We start from the raw sequence: 20121 nt of genomic DNA, 5'->3' as shown, positions 1-20121 counted from the left end.
CCGGAAAAATCAATTATCATACACTTATTCAAAATGCTAGCGATTTATTTTGAAAATTCAAACTAAAACAAAAACCAAAACCAAAACCTAAACAAGCACAGAAATCGCCTTCAATTGCTACCCAACTTCATCCTTGAAAGATTAAGGGGTAAACAGGACATTCTGATAATGAAACAGGAGTGAGGTCTGTGAATCTGGGAATGATTTAAACTGTCTGACAATTCAAAGACAGAAGACAACTCTAATGTACAGATAAAACTAAAAGTGGAAATAGTAGATCATACTCCTGGCAGTTAATGGCACTGGCTCACTAGAGACAAATCTGGATCTACTTAAAATGTCAGGTGTGTGAAGTAATGAGTCTTTGCTTAGTAGGAACCCAGCAGAAGGAGCCTTCATGGTCCACTTGTCAGTTGAGTATATATTACTGCAAGCCTGTTAAATAAATGAGTATTTAATACCTACTGGATAAAAAAAAAATCTACTTACTCTAACAACTCTACTTAGTTTTAGGGAGAGAAGATAAAAATTTTTTTAAAGATTTTTTTATTTATTTGAGAGATAGTGAGGGAGAGAGAGAGAGAGCACAAGCGGGGGGAGGGGCAGAGGGAGAGGGAGAAACAGGTCTCCCGCTGAACAGAGACCTTCTGATGCAGGGCTCAATCCCAGGGTCCTGGGATCATGACCTGAGCTAAGACAGTCGCTTAACCGACTGAGCCACCCAGGTGCCCTGAGAAGCTAAAATTTTATCACCATAGTGAGATGCTTCTTACAGCAAACAAAACTCAACACTTTAGTGAGGATCACAGAATATTTAAAATACCCAAGCATGTTTATGAAAGGTACAATGTTCCAGGAGGAAATGGAGTGACTAGAACATATATGATTCTCATTGATATTTCAAGTGGCCAGAGAGAGAACGTGTACTTGCTCCTTGAGAAGCAGAGAACGCTTGAGTGGAAAGAGGCCTTGAGACCATTACTCTAGCCCAACTTCGGAGAAAATAAACAAATGACGAAAATGTGGTAGAAGAGGTCACAGTCAGCTGTGAATAAATGTCTGAGTCAAAAATGTTCACCAATTTTTTTTCTAAAATTCTTTGAAAATATTGAAATTTTCCAGGGCTTAAAGATGAACAATGAATGTAACTATTAGATCTTAATTATCAAAGGGTAGTAATTAAAAAATTTTTTAGAATATTTTTAATTTTATTTTTTATTACTTTAAAGTTAAGGGGTAAATATTTAAAGCACAAAGACAATGACTGCTTATAAATAACATTTTTAAACATTGTTTTATTCTTTCATTCTTTGTTGTACTATTAATGTAGCATTCTACCAAAGGAAAAAAAAAACTAAAAAAAAAAAAAAATCCAAAATAGTCTTTGCTAACCAACTTCATTTTACAATACTAATTTAGAACACTTTTTGTTTTTAGAAAGACAAAATATAGGAAGAAATGGTTTTCTCGTTCATGAAATATCGGCTCAAAATGAAAATGTGCTAAAGAGAAGCAATTGTCAGTTCAATTCATTACAAGAATATCAATTCACAATGTTAAAATAAACATTAATGCAATATTTTGCAATCATGTCTGTTTATTGCACACATATGTGCCCTGTAAACATACCTATATGTATACATTGTGCATATCTTTAACCCTACTGTCTTAACTTCTGTTTGATAACCATGGTATGAGTTATAAAATCTATGTATTCAAGTGTTGAGACTAATTAATTCATACATTTTAGTTAGTTAAGCATTTTCTTTTAAAGGGGTATCATGTAACTGAAAAATGAAAGCAAACAAATTTGAGGGGAACATAGCCTTAAAAATTACATTTGGGGGCAGGAAGGAAGGAAGGAAATGACTCTAACACACAGTCTCATCAGTATCAAGTATAGCAAGTATACAAAGAAAAAAAGTTGAGCTGCTAAGGTAGTCATGTTCAGCCTCTCTTGGCGACCGGCAGGGATGGATAATTTAGACAGTAAAGGAAGAGACCTATGCATTCTCTTAACGTTTTTAGCCCAACTGATCAATTTGACGTGGGGCTTTAGATACTGTAGAGTAGAAAAGTGGCTTCACAAAGGAGCAGAGAAAAATCTTAACCACCTTTTCCAGAAGACGTGAATGTGCATTCTAAATCATGAATTCCTTTGGATGCTTTGGGTTCTATGTGCATAGTAACAAGCAGGTAAAAATTAAGTAGAACTATATGTGAAACATAAATTAGTGGGCTTCATATCTTAAAAGATACTTGATTTACATTAGAAATTCAGTATTTTAATTGTGTTTATTTCTCCAAATAAGTTTGGGTGCAAACAGAACAACAGGTCTGCACTGATTGTTCTTAAGGACTGAATGGGGAAGGGATGTATGTGCTTCTGATGTATGTTTGTGTGATAACAGTGGGGCCGGGGGGAAGCTTAGGATGTTGCCACTTCTCTACTTTGAGTATTGATTCATATAGTCTGTATAGTTAAATACGTCCATAACATAAAAAATATTTGAAGTCCCCTGAGAGCCACACAGAGGGCTCTAGACGTCAAGAATTTGACCTTCTTTTGCTTGTTGCTGATGTAAACATAAACTACTTTGGAGGGAGTGTTCGAGAACAACACCCAAGCTAAGTGAGCATCTCTGAGGGGCTGCTTCAGAGGACTGGTACCTTTCCAGAAAGGAAACAGTACAACATGTTCATAAAGACTAATATTTAATGAAGGAGTTTCCCCGTGCCAGTTGGTATATGTTCTGCTCTTCCTCACTAATACGGTTAGAATATCGCAGAGTGGAAAAGAACAGCCAAGTCCTCAGGAATTTGGGACCAGTCTCAGAATAACCTTACTGTGTGTTTTCAGTGGCTCCAAATTTGGCTTTTCAAAATTCTAGGGTTTTAGAAGATTTTTAGGCAATGGATTTAAAAAAAATCTTTTTAATAGATCCTAGAGCACTCTCTACACTACCATAAAGAAGTTTTAACCTGGTATATAGATGATCTCCTCCAGCTTCCCCCCCTTACACAGCTAGAACGAGTATTTAACAAAACACATTTCCTTTTTAAATGGCAAATTTCAAAGAAACAAACTTATAAAAAATAATCATACGACAGGGTTACTCTATCCAATAAGAATGCCTCAAAAGAGCAGTTCACCTGGTAGTCTATAATCCCTTAACCAACCTTTCCTCTTACCACAATACCCCTAGGAAAGAAGATAATTCTTAAAAGAAACGTGTACATTTGGCAAATCATAGAGGCTTTCCAATGGCAGGCTGACCTTTTTCTCCCCAACTGGCAGTTAGGAGACCACCTAGGGAAGGTCTACTATATGCACAAACCTTCCCTCCCTCCTTTAGAAAACATTTGCAAAAGCTTCTAAAACCTACTAGAATGGAGCATCGAGGATTTTCAGGGCACTGAAACTGCTCTGTGTGATACTACGATGGTGGATCCGTGTCATTATACATTTATCCAAACCTACGGAATGTACAAGACCAGAGTGAACTGTAATGTAAGCTGTGGACTTTGGATGATTATGACATGTCAATGCAGGCTTATCGGTTGTAACAAATGTCCCACTCTGGTGGGGGATGTTGATGATGGGGGAGGCTGCGCATGTTTGGGGGCAGAGGGTATATGAGAAGTCCCTGTACCATCTTAATTTTTCTGTGAACCTGAAACTGCTCTTAAACAAACAAAGAAAAGCCTTAAAAAACTCCATTAGAAAGGTGATTCACATGTGTTATCTTGACCTTTACTCAACGAATAAAAGCCATTATAAATATATTATCAGTCCTTAATAATGAAGATCAACATCTTCTAAACTAAGAGCAATTTAGAATCTCTGGCATTATGAAGCAGATGATTCAAAAATAACAATAGGAGGCACATAATAAAAATGACTTGTTTTGCTTGGTTTTAAAGTAACTACTTAGATGTTAGAAAGGGCAAATCATTATCATTCATTTTCTTGTTCACCTTGTAAATGGGCTGGATCATTGCCAGAAATCTGAATTCTTGGGAGAGCCATTTAAATTTTCAAATAAATTGATTCGATAATTCTAGTAGGTTACTCCAATGGTTAAAATTGAAAATTAGTTTACCACTGTTGCATTGATCTTAAAAAAATATCAGCCTTTGGGAAGAGAGAGGTAGAAGTCAGTCTAGATTTATAGAATTTACAGTTCAGTCATGGTGAATTTAAAAAATACATCTTTCTTTCAATAATTCTTTTATGTTCTAGATGAGGTAAAATTTGTAAAATCTGTATTAAGGTAATGTTGTGGGCACTCTGGTGATAACAATGATGAGGTCTATTTTGGTCAAAATGTCTGGGGGAAACATTAACTGCTGTTTGTCAACTGTGAACTTTATACTACACTGTCCAAGGATAGATTAATTGGTACCACCCCGTTACAGAACCCTCACAAATAGCCAAATTTGAGGAATGTGAAATTGGCAAGCTGTCAAACAAAGATTTGCTTAGGACTTCATTGATGTGATGATAGATCTTTCAAGTTCTAGGGATGATAGGAAACACCATCCTTTCCGACCTATCCCATCTGAGAAACCTGTGGGTGTGCTCACATTTGCCTGGGCATGGCACACACACGTGAATGAATTAAGCTAGAAATGATTGACCTATGAGATCAAAATAAACAGGAGAAATGAGCTGTTCTTTAGACCTAGAAATAGCTGAAAATTGCTGCAAAATTTTTAAAGGTGAAGGTTTTCACTTTAGCACCGGGAATTGTGACGGAACCCCATTTCTCTCGCTGTGGCAGGACTGTATGCAGTTAGGACGCTAGAGTGATGAGTTTGAGGCAATGTAGATTTCTGCTTCAGAAACAGAAGTTGTGTTGTAATTTTAGGACAATGGGATATATATCGTGAATAAAAATCGTAAAACATCTTTTCTTTGCTTTTCTTCTTAGGTGGACTTCCCTGAATTGAGAGTGGCAGTTGCGGGGGTGCTTTTTGGTAGAGGAAATCCGAGACCTAATCCTTTTGGCCTCTGCATGGCTTGAATTGGCTCAGCGATCCCCTTGCCATCTCGTCCAAGGCCTGACCCAGGTGTCCAGCCCATATTCTGGAGCATTCGGTTTCCAATGTTGTTTTCTAGGATTGGCTGGGCATTTTCCCCTACAAATCCTGAAATTACAAAATGACAAAAAAACACAACCCCCCAAACACATTAGTACAGACATAGGTGAAGATCCTCTCAAGCTAAGAAAATCATATTCTCCTAGGTTTTTCTTTCAACATGGTACCCGGGTGCGGGGTGGTGAGGGGGAGGGTTGTCTATTCACCTTGGGATAAGGAGCTTGTAGGGGTAGAGGGATCAATGGAAGAAAGATCTTGTTTAGAGTGTCAGCTCTACTACTTAGTAGCTCATTAAGTTAACTTCCTGGGGCTTTTGTTTCCTCATCTGTAAAGCAGGTGTAACAAGGTCCATTGGCCTACCTCACAGAAAGTGCAAGAAGCGGTTGAGTTCGTGTATGCAAAGCATCCTCAGTAAATGATAAAATACAAAGAGATTTATTTTCATTCCTGCATTAGCCTCAATGATGATTCTGAAAATCACCGACTTAACACCATAATATCTTACATTTGCCTGGGGCCTTGACATTCAATAAAACCAAAACCAAAACCAAACCAAACAAACATAACCAATGACATCTCTAATTCCTAGGGATTGTTTACATTGTTCTAATCCTCTTCTTGTTATTTATGATTTGGACTATAATAATTCCTTTCTTCCTCCTTCTTTCATTTCTATGTTTTGATCACTATAGAAGCAGGCAAGAAGGGAAAAAATAGAAGAAAAGAATATTAAAGTTACAGATAGGGTGATATATAAAATAACTCTTCTCTTTTCCCTTATCTCCTACCTACCTTCATTCCTTATTTTGGAAAAGGAGATTGGGCAGTCCTTATCATGAGCTTTAGAAATAGCTCTTGTTTCCTCTATGTTCTTAGCAAAGATGTCTTGAGAGATGCACCCATTTTAAGCATTTTCTATTTGATGACATTTTCAAAGATTGACTCTTAAATTCTCTTGGAGGCTCTTCTGGAAACAGTGGAGCTTATAAACTGTACATATGATTCTAGGGGAAAGTGTAGAAGTACTAAATATTTAAAGTCAAATGACTGAGAAGTTAACAGATGTAAAAGTCAAGTAACCACAAGACCTGAGCTCCCTCCTTCAACTGCACGCTTGGCCTTGGTCTGCGTGTCTGTTGTGGAGCGGGTTGGCACTCCAATGGGTCCATTTCTGTCCACCCTGTGGCAGCAGCTGTGAGACTGTGGTCTATGAAAGGGGAATCTAGCAAATCTAGAGGTAACCAGTTAAAAGTGATCAGAACTCTAATAACCAGGGCATTTCTTGTGGTTACTCCCCTTGCAGGAGGAGGAAGTGATCATCAAACTAATATTGGAGATGGTGTGGGAAAGGGGATGAGGGCATCTTAAAACAATCGTTTTATTGAGAACATATTTAGCCCGATCTTCTCTATCAGGGCTTTCCAGGAAGTCTGTTGTAGAACTCTGAGGTCGCAAGCTTACAGGGATGCAGTGTTTGCTCACCCTTCCCTCCCTAGTCCTTCAGGGCTAAAGATCGTCTCATTTTTCAAAGATCTGAGGATGCCTCTGGTGTATGTACTAGCTCAGCCCTGGGTCCAGCATATTTCTGCTCTGAACTGTGGGTGGCTGGCTTCCTGGACAGTCTGAGGGTTGAAATGGGGAGCTGCTGACAAGATCACTGCTCTGTTTGGCACCGACCCACAAGCCCCCTCCACCCCCTTCCCAACATCATCAATTTTTCCTCCCTGACTGGGGATTATGAGGGCACCTCTACTGCATTCCCCCCCTCCCCCCAACCCAAGAAGGTTGGGACTCTCTGTCCTTCTCCTTCTCTGAGATTATGTTTAGGATGGATCCTCAAGCACCAATATCAGTAACAAAAGTATTACCTATGGGACTGCAGAGTATAATGTTCTATTTCTTGGCCTGGATGGTGGTTACAGAAATGGCCAATGGATTATTTTATTCTTTACATGGTCCCTCTGCATTTCCATGTGTTCTTGGGAGATGTACTTCATGGTAAAAAAATTAACAATAAATGAAATAGCAAGGTTGAACCAATAGTTTGTTTTATGTGGTACTTTGTATCTGGCATTCTGGGGAAGAGCAAGTGGATTGTTCCCCATGATCCTGAACTGTAGAAGACAGAAACTGCAAAGTGCCAGAAATAAGTTTTAATAACGGACTTTCATTTACTATAATCGATGGATTTTCAAAGCCCTTTACTGGAAATTGTGGTAGTCTCAATCTTCAGTACATTGTAGGACTGAGAATGGAATACACTATTGTCATTTGCTGAATTAGTACCAGGGAATAAGAACCAGGTTACCACAATAATGAGAGGGTTTTGGATTTGTCCAATTGGTTCGTAGCTCACTGAAACAAGTACCTTAATGTGTAATGGAAAAAAAAATTTTAGTTGCGAACAGCTTGAATGGCAATGACTGGTATAAAAAAAATTCATAACTAACATTATTTACTGCTAGACCGGGCAAAAGATGTATTTTATATATAATATATATATATATGTATGTATGTATATATATATATGTATAATCTCTTTGTGCACACATGCACACACACATATATAAAATGTAAAAAATGGACTTCTTAATTACACACACACACACACACACACACAACTAACAAAGAAAAGCCTTTTGTCAAAACTCTTCCCTAATATAACAACAAAAAGAGTCATTCGAGTTTTATTTTGAAATTATGATTATGGTGGCAACCAAGAAAGACCTCCAAGGTATCTCATACTTTCTGAACAGCCGCCGGTCAGGTATGTCAGGTTGAACAGTACGCCAGCATCCTGTCCCGCATCCTTGATTTTTAAGTGATTGCCACAAAGCAGTTTAATTCCATCTGTAAGCTTAAATCGCATCAGACGTCTAATGATGCTCTGGGCTACACATCTATTTATTCATATTTTGGATATAAGAGCTTGCTGAAGTTCACGTTTACAATCTGTTTAATATTTAAGAAAAAATATGAGGCCAATTTAATTTACCTCTTCAAAAATGGCTAAACTGCGGTCATTTCTCAGTTCTGAAGTGAACAGCAAATGGTAATTGAGTATCATCATTTAAAAATGTTGATATTTCAAGCACGGTGGTCCCAGGAGTGGCCACTCGAATCCTCCCTTACTTGTGTTTTTTATCTGGATGGAAAAGAACCCACTCTCTGTTTTTCAGGTGCCGCTCTCATCTCTCCTCTTAATGAAAATAAAATAAGATAAAGCATCATCTTGTACTTTCACGTAAAACAATAAAAAAAGGAGAAGAGCTAATTTCTCAAATGCTAAATCTTTCCTCATAGAAACATGGATTCCTGAAAAAAAAAAAAAGACGCTTTTCTACGCAACCGTAAAGACAAGGTAACAGTTCATTTTTCTTGGGCAGTGATTCTGGAGTGAGATCTACTGTTGGTCTCTCATCCTTTTTATGAGATTAAGACTTGGGAGTGGAAGAACTCAGCCTCCGCTCGGCATCCTACAGCCATAATTTCCTTTCCTTTTGCTCCTGGCAGCGCTAAAACTTTTAAGTCCTTTCCTGGAAGGCTCTTCTCCCGCTCGGGCAATTTTAGCAATACCTAGCCCGCTAACCCTCCCGCACTCCCGTTCCCAGCCCCCTTAATGCGGGATCTCGCCTCTCTACGACAGCTGAGTCGGTCCTTTCCCCTCAAATCTTCCAGGGAGTATTGTGGATGGTAATTCACTTGCGTAATTGGCTCAAGAGATGAAAATCTTGTATCGGCCTCTCTTAGCTGCTAATCTGTCCAGCTGACTGCAAGCCTAATTGGCAGCTTGTTTAGTAATTTGGCTCCTAAAGTGTTGTATTGATGTTGGATAAACAGCCAATGGAAGGGGAGGTGACACATGCTGCTTGCTAAGAACAGCTAGTGCGCCTTGCTTCAGTCCCTCCCCTGTATTCAGAGCGCATTTGCGGTAGGCGCTCACTCTTCCTTCCCATCCCCTTCTCCCTATTACTTTACCAGCCAGCTGGGGGGCAGGGCTATGATGATGATTACTATTACTGGGTATTAAAATCACGAGTTATAATATGGTCCTCTGTTCTCGATAACTAACTTAAGGACATGGGTTTTTTGATTACTGCTAAGAAACAGCATTTAGCACAGTTTGAGATGTGAGAAAATGGTAGGTGTTACTACTCTTTGTCAGATGTTCTAATTATTTCATTCTTAATATAGAAAAGCCTGATTCAGACCGTTCTGTATTTTATCTGCAATATTGTAGACGTTTCTCACGTGAATTTTGCTAATTCACATCAGTTCAAACCCTTAATTGGTTAAAATACAAGGCACATACTTTTTAAATGATAAAATTTAATGTGGAACGAGTTTCCCATTTTTTTTAAAGTGATGAAAACTTTGTAAAGAATGAAAGACAGTCTATATCGACATGTTTAGAGAAGTTGTTTTGTTTTGTTTTTTAAAGATTTTATGTATTTGAGAGAAGGAGAGCAAGAGAGAGAAAGACATAGCATGAGCTGGGGGGGAAGGGGGCAGAGAGAGAGGGCAAGCAGACTCCTGGCTGAGCAGGGAGCCTGACGTGGGGCTCGATCCCAGGACCCTGAGATCGTGCAGAGGCTCAACTGACTGAGCCACCCAGGTGCCCCGGGAGTGTTTTTATTAATAGATATTTTGGTTATACAGAAATATATTTCTTATGGAAGAATCATTATGAATCAAAGAAGAGTGTTTTAGAAAAACTAAAAAAGATCTTAAAATTGTTTTGGTTCTGAAGGCACACAGGGATGTTTATTTGCAATAAATATAATCAGGGTCATTTATGGTTTGCCTACTATGTACCACACACATGGTTTACTTGTTAGGCATATGACATTAATTATATCCATTCCTCATAACAACTGTGCTAGGAAGGAATCATAGTCGGCCTTTGGAGACATGATGTCACTTGACCATGACTACAGAGTTTGTAAGCTAAGATTCTAACTTTGGTTAAGTTTACTCCAAAAACCTACACACTTTCTATGAGAATTAATAGCAAATAAATAATTTTAGTGATGATGATGCTTCAAACAACTAAAAAAAAATTAATTGGGTTATAGCTGAATTGTAATAATAACCTCTCAGTTAAATATAACCTCTCAGGGGTGCCTGGGTGGCACAGCGGTTAAGCGTCTGCCTTCGGCTCAGGGCATGATCCCGGTGTTCTGGGATCGAGCCCCACATCAGGCTCCTCTGCTATAAGCCTGCTTCTTCCTCTCCCACTCCCCCTGCCTGTGTTCCCTCTCTCGCTGGCTGTCTCTATCTCTGTCCAATAAATAAATAAAATCTTTAAAAATATATATATATATATATATATAAATAACCTCTCAAATAAGGACAATATACAGCAAACATACACTAACATAGGTGGATAACAAAATATAATGATGTCTGCAGCTCTTCAGGTTACAAATGCTTCCATATTCACCATTTCTTTTGATCTTCCTTATCAATCTAAAAGATAGGTATTATTGGTTCCATTTTATAGGTAACACTGAGGTTTGAAGAAGTAACACAGCTGCCCAAAATCAACTGGCTAGAAAGTGTCCTAGTTAGAATGTGGACTTACATTTGAGTCCAAATGTCACCCATTCACTGCCTGAACATTTGACTTAAAATATTATATCACCAATATTTTCTATTATGTCATTTCTTTTGCCACATTGTCCCAAATGACTGAGATTTTACTGTTCACAAATTTCAAACTCCTGAGAAATTACTTGTCTACCCTAGCACAGCAAGTCTGTCTGAAGACAGTGTTTCAACTCTCTTGAAATACCGAATGAGTCATTTTGCTTGCTATAAATCCAGTTTATCTAGGAGATATTTAAATTATAATTTAAGTTTTAGCTGTACTTGCTGTAAACAACACTTACAGGGTTTTGTTTTTTTATTTATTATAATAATCCCTGAATTTAACTGATGCATTTACTCCATTTACATTTATTGTGATCATTGGTGTATCTGGATCTATTTTTCCTGTATTATTTAATGATATTTGCATTGCATTCCTCTACATTTTTGTGGAATTTGCTACATTTTTGTTTCTTCCTTTCTGGCATCTCTTGCTTGCTTACATCAGTTTGAAAATCATATATTTTTATTGTTTTAGTGATTACCTTTAAATATAACATGCATACCTGACTTATTATTTCTTCACATTTCTATACTGTTGTCCAGAGTTTTATTTCCATCTCACTTTTTTTTAAAAAAATATTTTATTTATTTATTAGAGAGAGAGAGAGCACAAGTAGGAAGTGGGGGGAAGGAGGGGCAGAGGGAGAAGCAGACTCTCCACTGAGCAGGGAGCCCAACAAGGGGCTCAATCCCAGGACCCTGAGATCATGACCTGAGTCAAAGGCAGATGCTTAACTGACTGAGCCACCCAGGTACCCCTCCATCTTATTTTTAAAACATCTAAATTAATTATCTTCATGGGCATTGTCACCATCATTATGAACTTTTATACAATATTTTAGCTTTATGGACATGTTTAACAATCTCTTTGCTCACCATTCCTTCTTGATTTTGATTCTTTTTATGAATTCCATTTTCTTCTACATGAAGTATTAAGTTTAGTAATAATTGGTCTTTACCTGAAATTGTCTTTATTTTATCCTCACTCTTGGGAAGTAGTTTAACTCGATATAAAACTCCATGTTGATTGTTATTTTATCTCCACACTTTGGAAATATTATCTCTTATCTTCTGGATTGTACTGATGTTTTTAAGTCTGCTACCAGTGTAATTTCATTCCTATGTAGGTTACATCTTTTCTCCTTGACTGCTAAGTTCTTTTCTTTCTCTTTGGTGTTAACTTTTATAACAACGCATCTAGGTATGACTAAATTCATATTTACTATTTTCTGATAAAGACTTTTTGAATATGAAGATTCACATTTTTCTTCAGTTGTAAGAATTCTATAATTTTCAAAGAATTCAGGCAATATGCTCTTCGAATAATGTACCTCCCTATTCTTTCTACTCCTCTTGGAAGTTCTATTAGATGTATGTTGAACTTCATCCTTCTCCAAGTCCTCCAGACGTTCTATCCTCCATATTTTTATCTCAGGGCTTCTTTCAGGTAATCTCTTCAAATTGCTCTTAAAATTTACCTTTTTTTATTTATTTTTATTTTTTGGCTGGCTATATTGAATCTGCTGTTTAACCCATCCAGTGAATTTATAATTTTCAACATTTTTTCATAACGAACAAGTATCTCAAATTTCTCCTTGTTTTTTTTTTACTATACCTGTCTATCCACAGTTATTTCCTTTTGTTTTTAAATTTGTTTATAACTTTTTTTTTTTAAGTTTTGGTTTATGACACCACCTTCAGTAGGTTTTCATTTGTGAAATGAAGAGTCATAGGGGTGTAAGGCATGTACCACCAAAGTGGCTTTGCATTTGCTTCAAAGACCAGTTTTTATGTTAATTTTTTGGCTTGGTGTAATTTTAAACTAGAAACTCATGTGAGGGTAGGCTCTTACACATCTTTAGATTCTTCTACTTGGAGCTCAGGTAGAAATGAGATTCTTATTTTCCTGTGCCTGTGGGTAAGTTTTGTTTCTAGTCTGCCCTCTTCTGAGGACAGAGCTTTCCAGAGGTTCTGGCTTGACAGGATCCTTACACCCAACTCCTCAGCTTTGCTCCCTACCCACAGGGGCACTAACCAACCTACCTCAGGATTTCCTAGGTTGGCAAAACGGGGCATGGGCATGGGGGCTGCTTAGGACCATTTCTGGTCTTGAACAACTTCTTTCCTTCAGTCTCAGCTATGCTAAAAAGACTGCTTTATATTTTGTAGAGCACGGCCAGGTGTTCTGTTGTTTAAGTATGTTCTCATTATTTAGTCTTTTATACTGTCAGGAACAGGATTATTTTCTACCTAATGTGGATGTTTACCCTTTCCTTCAGTGTTTCTTGTACCAAATGGTAATGGAGAGCTGTTTAACACTCTCCTAAAACACCAAACTGAAAGGATGAGGGTGATATGTTTCCTAGGCTTTTGCTATAGGTTCAAATATAGTTTGGTTTCAAAATTAATACCAAGAATCTCCCCCTAAAGTCTGCCCATTTGAAAATCTGGAAAAGATAATCTACAGTGGTCACATAGATCCAGTGGTAAAAGAAAATAAAAACATAATTATTGAGAAAATAAATTTTGGACAAAAGAAGAGATATAGCACCTTGGAAGGGCGCTTGGTTATACCAACCATTTCCTGACTATGATTAGTATGACTTTTAATTAAAAGCACACCTTTAAAAAAGTCTTCAACCATTATTATGATTTATAACTTGTCTTCATTGTCTTAAATATTCACAGAGATTATGTTATTATTGAAATATCAGTAGGATGCTGAGGAAGAAGTCAAGAAGTCACAAAAAGGTGTAAAGCAACCTCTTGCCAAGATCTTGCTTGTCCACAAAAATGCAGCCTGGAGCAATGTCTACACCAAGATATTAAGCTTCGCTAGGCATCTCTCTACATAATATCAAATGTATAGGAAAAACGTTGACTCCTTATGATGACTATTTTCCCTATGATATCAGTTCAATAGACAGCAAAACAGTAACAGCAAATACTAGTTGTGGATAACAATGAATTTAGTAACGTATAGTGAACAAAACATTTAAACAAATGTGGTAGCCACAATATTTCAAAAAGCTGACTTAACATCTTTTCACTCATCACATCCTTAATAAGCTATGACTTCTACCAAAAACACAGACCATAACCAACATTGCTGACTGCCTTTTAAAAATGTGTTAATATTCTTCCTATTTTGTTCACTGCTTTTCTTCACCTTTACAGATGACATTTTTCAAACTATAAAATGCATTCTGCTGGCAAACCTTCTTGCTTCAACAGTTCTCAATTTTATAATAGTAAATCTACATCCTTTGCTAGTGAGACATCCACTATCTTTTGGTATGTGACTTTGAATGAGGCAGAGAACAAGCCATACATTTAAAAATCAATATCTAACCTTATCAATATTCATTTTACTTTGTCAATACAAAATACAAAGGTGAAAGAGCAGTAAATAAGCTAAAGCACTGAAATAAATTTGGTGTTCCTGTCACAATTAATAAATGTTCAACCGATAACACTGCTGGCTAGTCCATAGCCTTGCAAAGCAAATGAAATTATGCTTCAATGCTATTGCTAAAACAGGGTGAGTAAAATTTTCAACACACTAGCAGGTAAAGATCAGATTTGGGTTATTAATTTCATAGGTGACTTTTAAAAGTATTTATTATGCATAAAATATATAACTGTTTACTCCTGGAGTCTTAAATTTTTGTATAAACCCTGTTCAGGATTATAAAGTTAGAGCTCCAAATTACAGTTTTTTTGACAATGTTTTGGTAAATGTTTTCTAAACCTGCTGTTTAACTGCATAAAATTTCACATATAAATCAGAGGGGATCATTAAATAATATTCAAGCTGTCCGCCTTTTAACTCTTATCCCCTATTTCAAATGAGAGACAGCTATCTTCACCTGCATTTTTCCTGCTTAGACTGAATGTTGACTATAAAGGCAAAGAAAGTGTAAAAATATATCTCAGTTCAATGTGTTTTTTGGGGAGGTCTGCAAAGGGCCTGTAAAATGGGGAGAATATTCACTTTGAAATAGTTCTACATGCTAACTCAAATCTGGAAGCTTACAAATATAATTGACTATTACAAGGCTGAATATACTCCAGAATTTGAAAATTATAATTTTCAGAGACAAGATGATGGAGGATTCATAACCTCATTATCAAAGTGTATTTATGCAAAAGCGTTTCTTACTTGAATTTGGATAATAATCTTCACCTTAGAGTTGATTCATTAGTATTAGAAGATATTCTTTTTAAAACTGAGGACTTTTAAATAACCTCATTCTCTTCCTCTTTGAGAGGAACAGTTATGCATGGATTTTAAAAATGCATTGGAAATGAGTAACATAATTCTCTTACTCCACTACTGTGAGTAATTACAAAAATGCATTAAATTTCTATGAATTTTATTCTTTAAGCAAAAAAAATCTAGTAATATAATCAAAATCCTGAATCTTAAGAGAATCACAACAGTTTTGAAATATAATGTCTGGAATATGCTGGTATAAGCTTATGAATGTTTTAGGCTAAAGTTTAATGTTTATACCCATACTCCGTATAAATGATTTCCTCTGATGCTACTGAGTTGTAACGTCAAAATCACCTTGTAGAAATAATTATATTATACTCTCCTCAACCATTATGCATTTTCCTTCTCACTTCACATATGTTCAGAGTGTTACAACCTGACCCTGATATTCTCTCTTCCTTATTGCCGGCACTAAGGTGCTTTAGTCACATCCCTAAGATTGTTCTTGTACTATTTCTGCCACTAATGTTTGAATCATTGAAAGATAAGAGAATTCAGGGGACCATTCAACTGGAATGGGGATATTAAAGAATCCTACACCTGCCTTATGAAAGATTTGAATTGAAGAACTTATGACATGTATTTGATCTAAAAGTGGCTATATGTTCCTGCAAAAAGATATATTAGAAGTATTCTCATGAATGTTCTGTATCCCTACATAGCAATATTTGGGTAACTCTTCTATGAAACTTAAGATATAATGGCAGGTTCAAATAAACATATGCAATAGAACAGTCCTTACAAATATATTCTTACAAAAAGGCCGTATGTTGTCACGGAAAGAATAGGGATTTAGGAGTCATGCAGGTAGATGTAGGCTTGAAACCTCCCTTTGCCATTCAATAATTATGTCTTCTTAGGGAACGAAGAAAAACCCATCACTCCTCTGAATCTTACTTTTACGGTGTAAAGTGATGCTAATGCCACCTGGCTCACAAAGTTGTTAGAAAGACAAAATGAAATAATACAGTTTCTGTTACAAAACAGGCACCCAATAAGTGGTAAATATTCTACATAAATACACATTCCACACACAGGTGTTTCTTATTTCTCAATTCTGAAAATTCAATACAGCTACAAGATGAAGATCGATATGATATTTACTCATAACCATATGCATAATTTCATAACGTTGCCCTTTATATAGATGGAACAACTGCATTATGAGGGCTCCGATTTTAAGTCATTCAGTTTTTTAGTACTGAACTATGGGACAGATCCCCTAAAGAGAGAATTAAAGCTTCATATCTTTTATTTCTTTGAAATCACCAAGTCAAGATTTTTTCCCCCTTCTCATAGTTTATTCTCCTGGTTGACATGAATCTTATTTTTATATTCTATAAATCACCATGGAAAAAATAACTTTTCCTATAAAAGGTTTCCCAAATGAAGTTAAAGGAAAGTTTATAAATCTGAATGGTTAAGGACCTCAGGCAATAGACCAAGGTTTATTCTTTGTAACCGAGCAAGTATCTACACTGAAAACATCTCGTAGAGTCAGTTTGCTGCACCACAAATCCATGATGGTTAACTGTAGTTTATTCCTAGGTGGGTATCTACGTTTTAATGCCCAGTTGGCTTCCTCCTTTCACTGGTTTTTATCTCTGCCTTCCTTATCATTGCTCTTGCATGAGATTTTGTTAAAAACACTAATGTTATTCATATTCTTACTACCAAGCTTGAGCCTTTGCCCTTCTAGGAAGGCTTCCTGTCCCCTCTGGTCTAGTGCCTTCTCTCTGCTCAGCACTTGTGGTTTTCCCTAGTCCACACTCATTAGAATGGAATGTTACTAGAATGATGTGATTTTTAGGTGGAAATAATGAGAGACTTTTTATTCTAATGCAGATTTTTTTTTTAAAAGTAGGCTCCACACCCAATGTGGGGCTTGAACTCACGACCCCGAGATCAAGGGTCGCATGCTCTACCGAACGAGCCAGCCAGGCACCCATGTTTCAATAAGGAAAGACACACCTAGGATTGCTGCAGAGCTGGGACTAGAAACCAGACTGACGCACTCATGGCCAGCTTTCCGTCTTCTATGATACGGGGCCCTGTGTTTTGAGGCTGCTCCCTATACTTCTGAATTTCTTACTACTCATTTTTTCTGCAGTTATTTGCCTTTGCATCTATTTATGCCTCATTGTCCCAACCAGTCTATAAATTTCCAGAGGCCAAAGACACAGCCTTTGAAGTTTTTGTATCCTTTAATACCTCACGCAGAGTCTTACATTCAGGCAGGTGTGTAGCAAATATTTTATTGATTGGCTGCCTGAAAAATCTACACAAGGAACACGCAATATATCCTGACACCAAATGCAAATGATTTACTAGTTGCTTGTAACTGTGCCTCTTCTTCAGTGTAAGTGATTTAGAATTATCTGTATTTTTCTTCTTGATGATTTATGAACTTCCTATTTGTGTTCTGCCCCAACCCCTTTTTGCTTTACCTGCTGTAGTAGGTCCAGGCAAAGGTGCAGCTTTTCTTCTCCGTTTGATATCTCCTGTGCATAAGGATCCTAAATGCATGCTTGTTTGCCTACAAGTAATTATCAGAAAAAACTATTAACAAAGGAGGAAAAAAATGACACATAAATACACAGCTTGTATAATCTGAACCTAAATCAAAACATTCTCAACAAAGATGGAGCGGCATAGTAAAACCACCAATCTTGTTTATATCGAAACATAATTACGTTTGTTGACAAGCGTTCAGCAGCTAAATGCGCCATCATAAATTGTTACTGGAATGAATAATATAAAAGGAATGCTTTTTAATTTTCAAAACTGGCAATCTTTCTAGCTCAACATAAAATCAAGCACTGTTGCTTCTGACAGGAAAATAGCTAAGATTAATTATCTAAAGAGATCACAATATTGTTGCTAGGTTATCAATTGGTTACTAATGCTTTACTGTCAGAGCAACATTTATTACAGGAAAAGTATGATCAATTTCTTTTAGGATATTATGTGGCAGTGAATTCTCTTAAAACATTTTAAACAGATAGAAGGAAATAGTGATCCTCTCTCTTATAATTCATATGGTTAGAATTCTTTAGTTAATTGTTTATTAGCTAGGTGAGGAAACATAATTTGAATGTGTTAATGCTGGTCTACTGCCCCTAAATAGGCTAACATGATACTGGATTAAATTTGTAAGGACATGATATATAAGAACTGAGAAGCAGACCTTCTGTGATTCTTGAAATTGGTTAGAATTGGATTATTTTGCCTAATCATGGACTCTTAAATTAAAAAGTTTTGGAAAAATTAGAAATGGCCCAATTGGAAATCAAGAAAGAAAATAATACAAGACAGAAAGGATTTAAAAGTCTTCAAACATTTCAAGCTATAAAAGGACTCTGCTCATTTCCTGGATCATAATCCCTGATGTGGATTTGGGATAGTGTCTGGGGATCATGAAGCAGAAATAAATGATGCATGTTTATTATAGCACATGTTCTTTTAGTAATTCACAGAGATATCTGGTAGTATCCTGAAGTTTTATATTTAACCTAGCAAGTCTTGTTGGATCAAAGTCCTCTCTATATCCCGTTGTTTCTGAATGGCCCAACAAACATTTGTTCACCAAACACTCATTCCTTTTCATCTTCTTATGAATTGTATTCCTTCCCTTTTAAGTCCCAGACTCCTATCCCCCTTCTCCTTAGTTCAGGATGACATATATACTTCCTTTTGCCTCATTGTCTCTGGAATCTCATGTTTGTGTGGGTTCCCTGTATGTACAGAATCTAATTTGATTTCCTCCTGTTAATCTGGCTCATGTCAGTTTGATTTTTAGACCAGCTAGAAGAATCTTGAAAGACAGAGAAAAATTATTTTCTCCCCTACACACCCAGATTATTAGAGAAAAAATTAAAAGGAAAAAATTAATTGAAGAAAAAACCAAGATATACATTTATACACATACTCTCAGGTATTTAAATATAATGAAACATTGGAACTGGGGAGTAAAATTTACATATAGGTTCTACTTATGTGGCACAAAGTAAAGTATGATAATGATCTGGCTGATCCACAATTAAATATATGCACTGTGAAAAATCTATCAACATAGGTAATAGCAAATAGGAGTTTGTCTAGTTTTCTCTTCCTTTTGTATTGGGTGCATACTCTTTCTTTGTGATAGAATAAATACATACACTTATTTAAATATTTTTAAAAATTAGTTCATTCAGGTAGTGACTAACTTTGCACACACACACACACACACACACACACACGTCAAGATGTTTTTAGACATGCAAAACTGTCTGGATTTTGAAGTGTGGTCCTGGCTCCAATGCCAAGAAAAATGAGTGGTTATGAATCCATTCATTTTTTAAAACTATTAGAAATTTTTAAAAACTACAATAATATCAGAGAAGACACATCCTTTTTATACAAAATTAATGAATTCAGTTATTCTGCAAGCATTTATTAGTATCTACTACTGACTTAGCATTAAGATCCCACAGAGGTGGTGACAATGAGGATACTAAGAAAGAAGAGATGGAAGATATGAAGGACATGGAATATTCACTTCCTATTGTTGGAGGAATTTACAGTCTGAGTGGGGAGATTAAGTCATGAGTGCATGAAATAATTAGGGACAGTGTGGCAGCAGGGGGCAACACCAACTTTATTAGCTATTACTAGAGATTATATTACCTAGGCCTTATAACAATTCAAAACATGCTGTGTTGAATATGCCTTTTTTCTTTTGTAGGGAAATATTTGTGCCTCAGTGGAAAACTACACTTTCAGAGCATATTCTTCTTGTCAGCAGACTCTGATTCTACAGGAGCTAGTTTACAACTAGAAGTTATGGATGTCTGAAAGCAATGGAAAATAATTCTTGTCTATAGAAATGCAAATGAATTGTCCTGAGGAAGGACAATCTTCCCTCCTAATGGAAAAGTCAGTTCCGCATCCATCTGCCCATTCACACCTACATTCCTTACTCCTTATAAATCTGTTTCTTTGACTACTTCTTTGAATCCCTTATAAGATCTGCCTGGTTCCCTCATTAACTCATGAGTTAAATAATATCTCAAACACATACTCATTTTATATCTGTGAAAAAGTCA

The 20121-nt window shown here is 36.5% G+C and overlaps 1 protein-coding gene across 2 annotated transcripts in view; it reads right to left on the bottom strand.

Annotated features, from left to right (window-relative positions):
• Nucleotides 1-1240: 1240 nt before the first annotated feature.
• The window catches only part of GPATCH2 (G-patch domain containing 2), a 172026-nt gene continuing 153145 nt past the window's right edge, over nt 1241-20121 (bottom strand). For both annotated transcript variants that reach the window (XM_045809615.2, XM_045809614.2), the window contains 2 exons: nt 17482-17570; nt 1241-5151 (listed from right to left, as the gene is read on the bottom strand). In XM_045809615.2, the coding sequence (XP_045665571.1) occupies nt 4931-5151; nt 17482-17570 (310 nt within the window). In that variant the 3' untranslated portion in view covers nt 1241-4930. The remainder of the gene's footprint in view (nt 5152-17481; nt 17571-20121) is intronic.

This window comes from Ursus americanus, chromosome 2 (assembly GCF_024610735.1).
Source record: "Ursus americanus isolate L20-20 chromosome 2, mUrsAme1.1.p, whole genome shotgun sequence".
NCBI classification, from domain to species: Eukaryota; Metazoa; Chordata; class Mammalia; order Carnivora; family Ursidae; genus Ursus; species Ursus americanus.
Note: the sequence above shows the minus strand (reverse complement) of the source record. Positions and strands in the feature narration are given on the sequence as shown.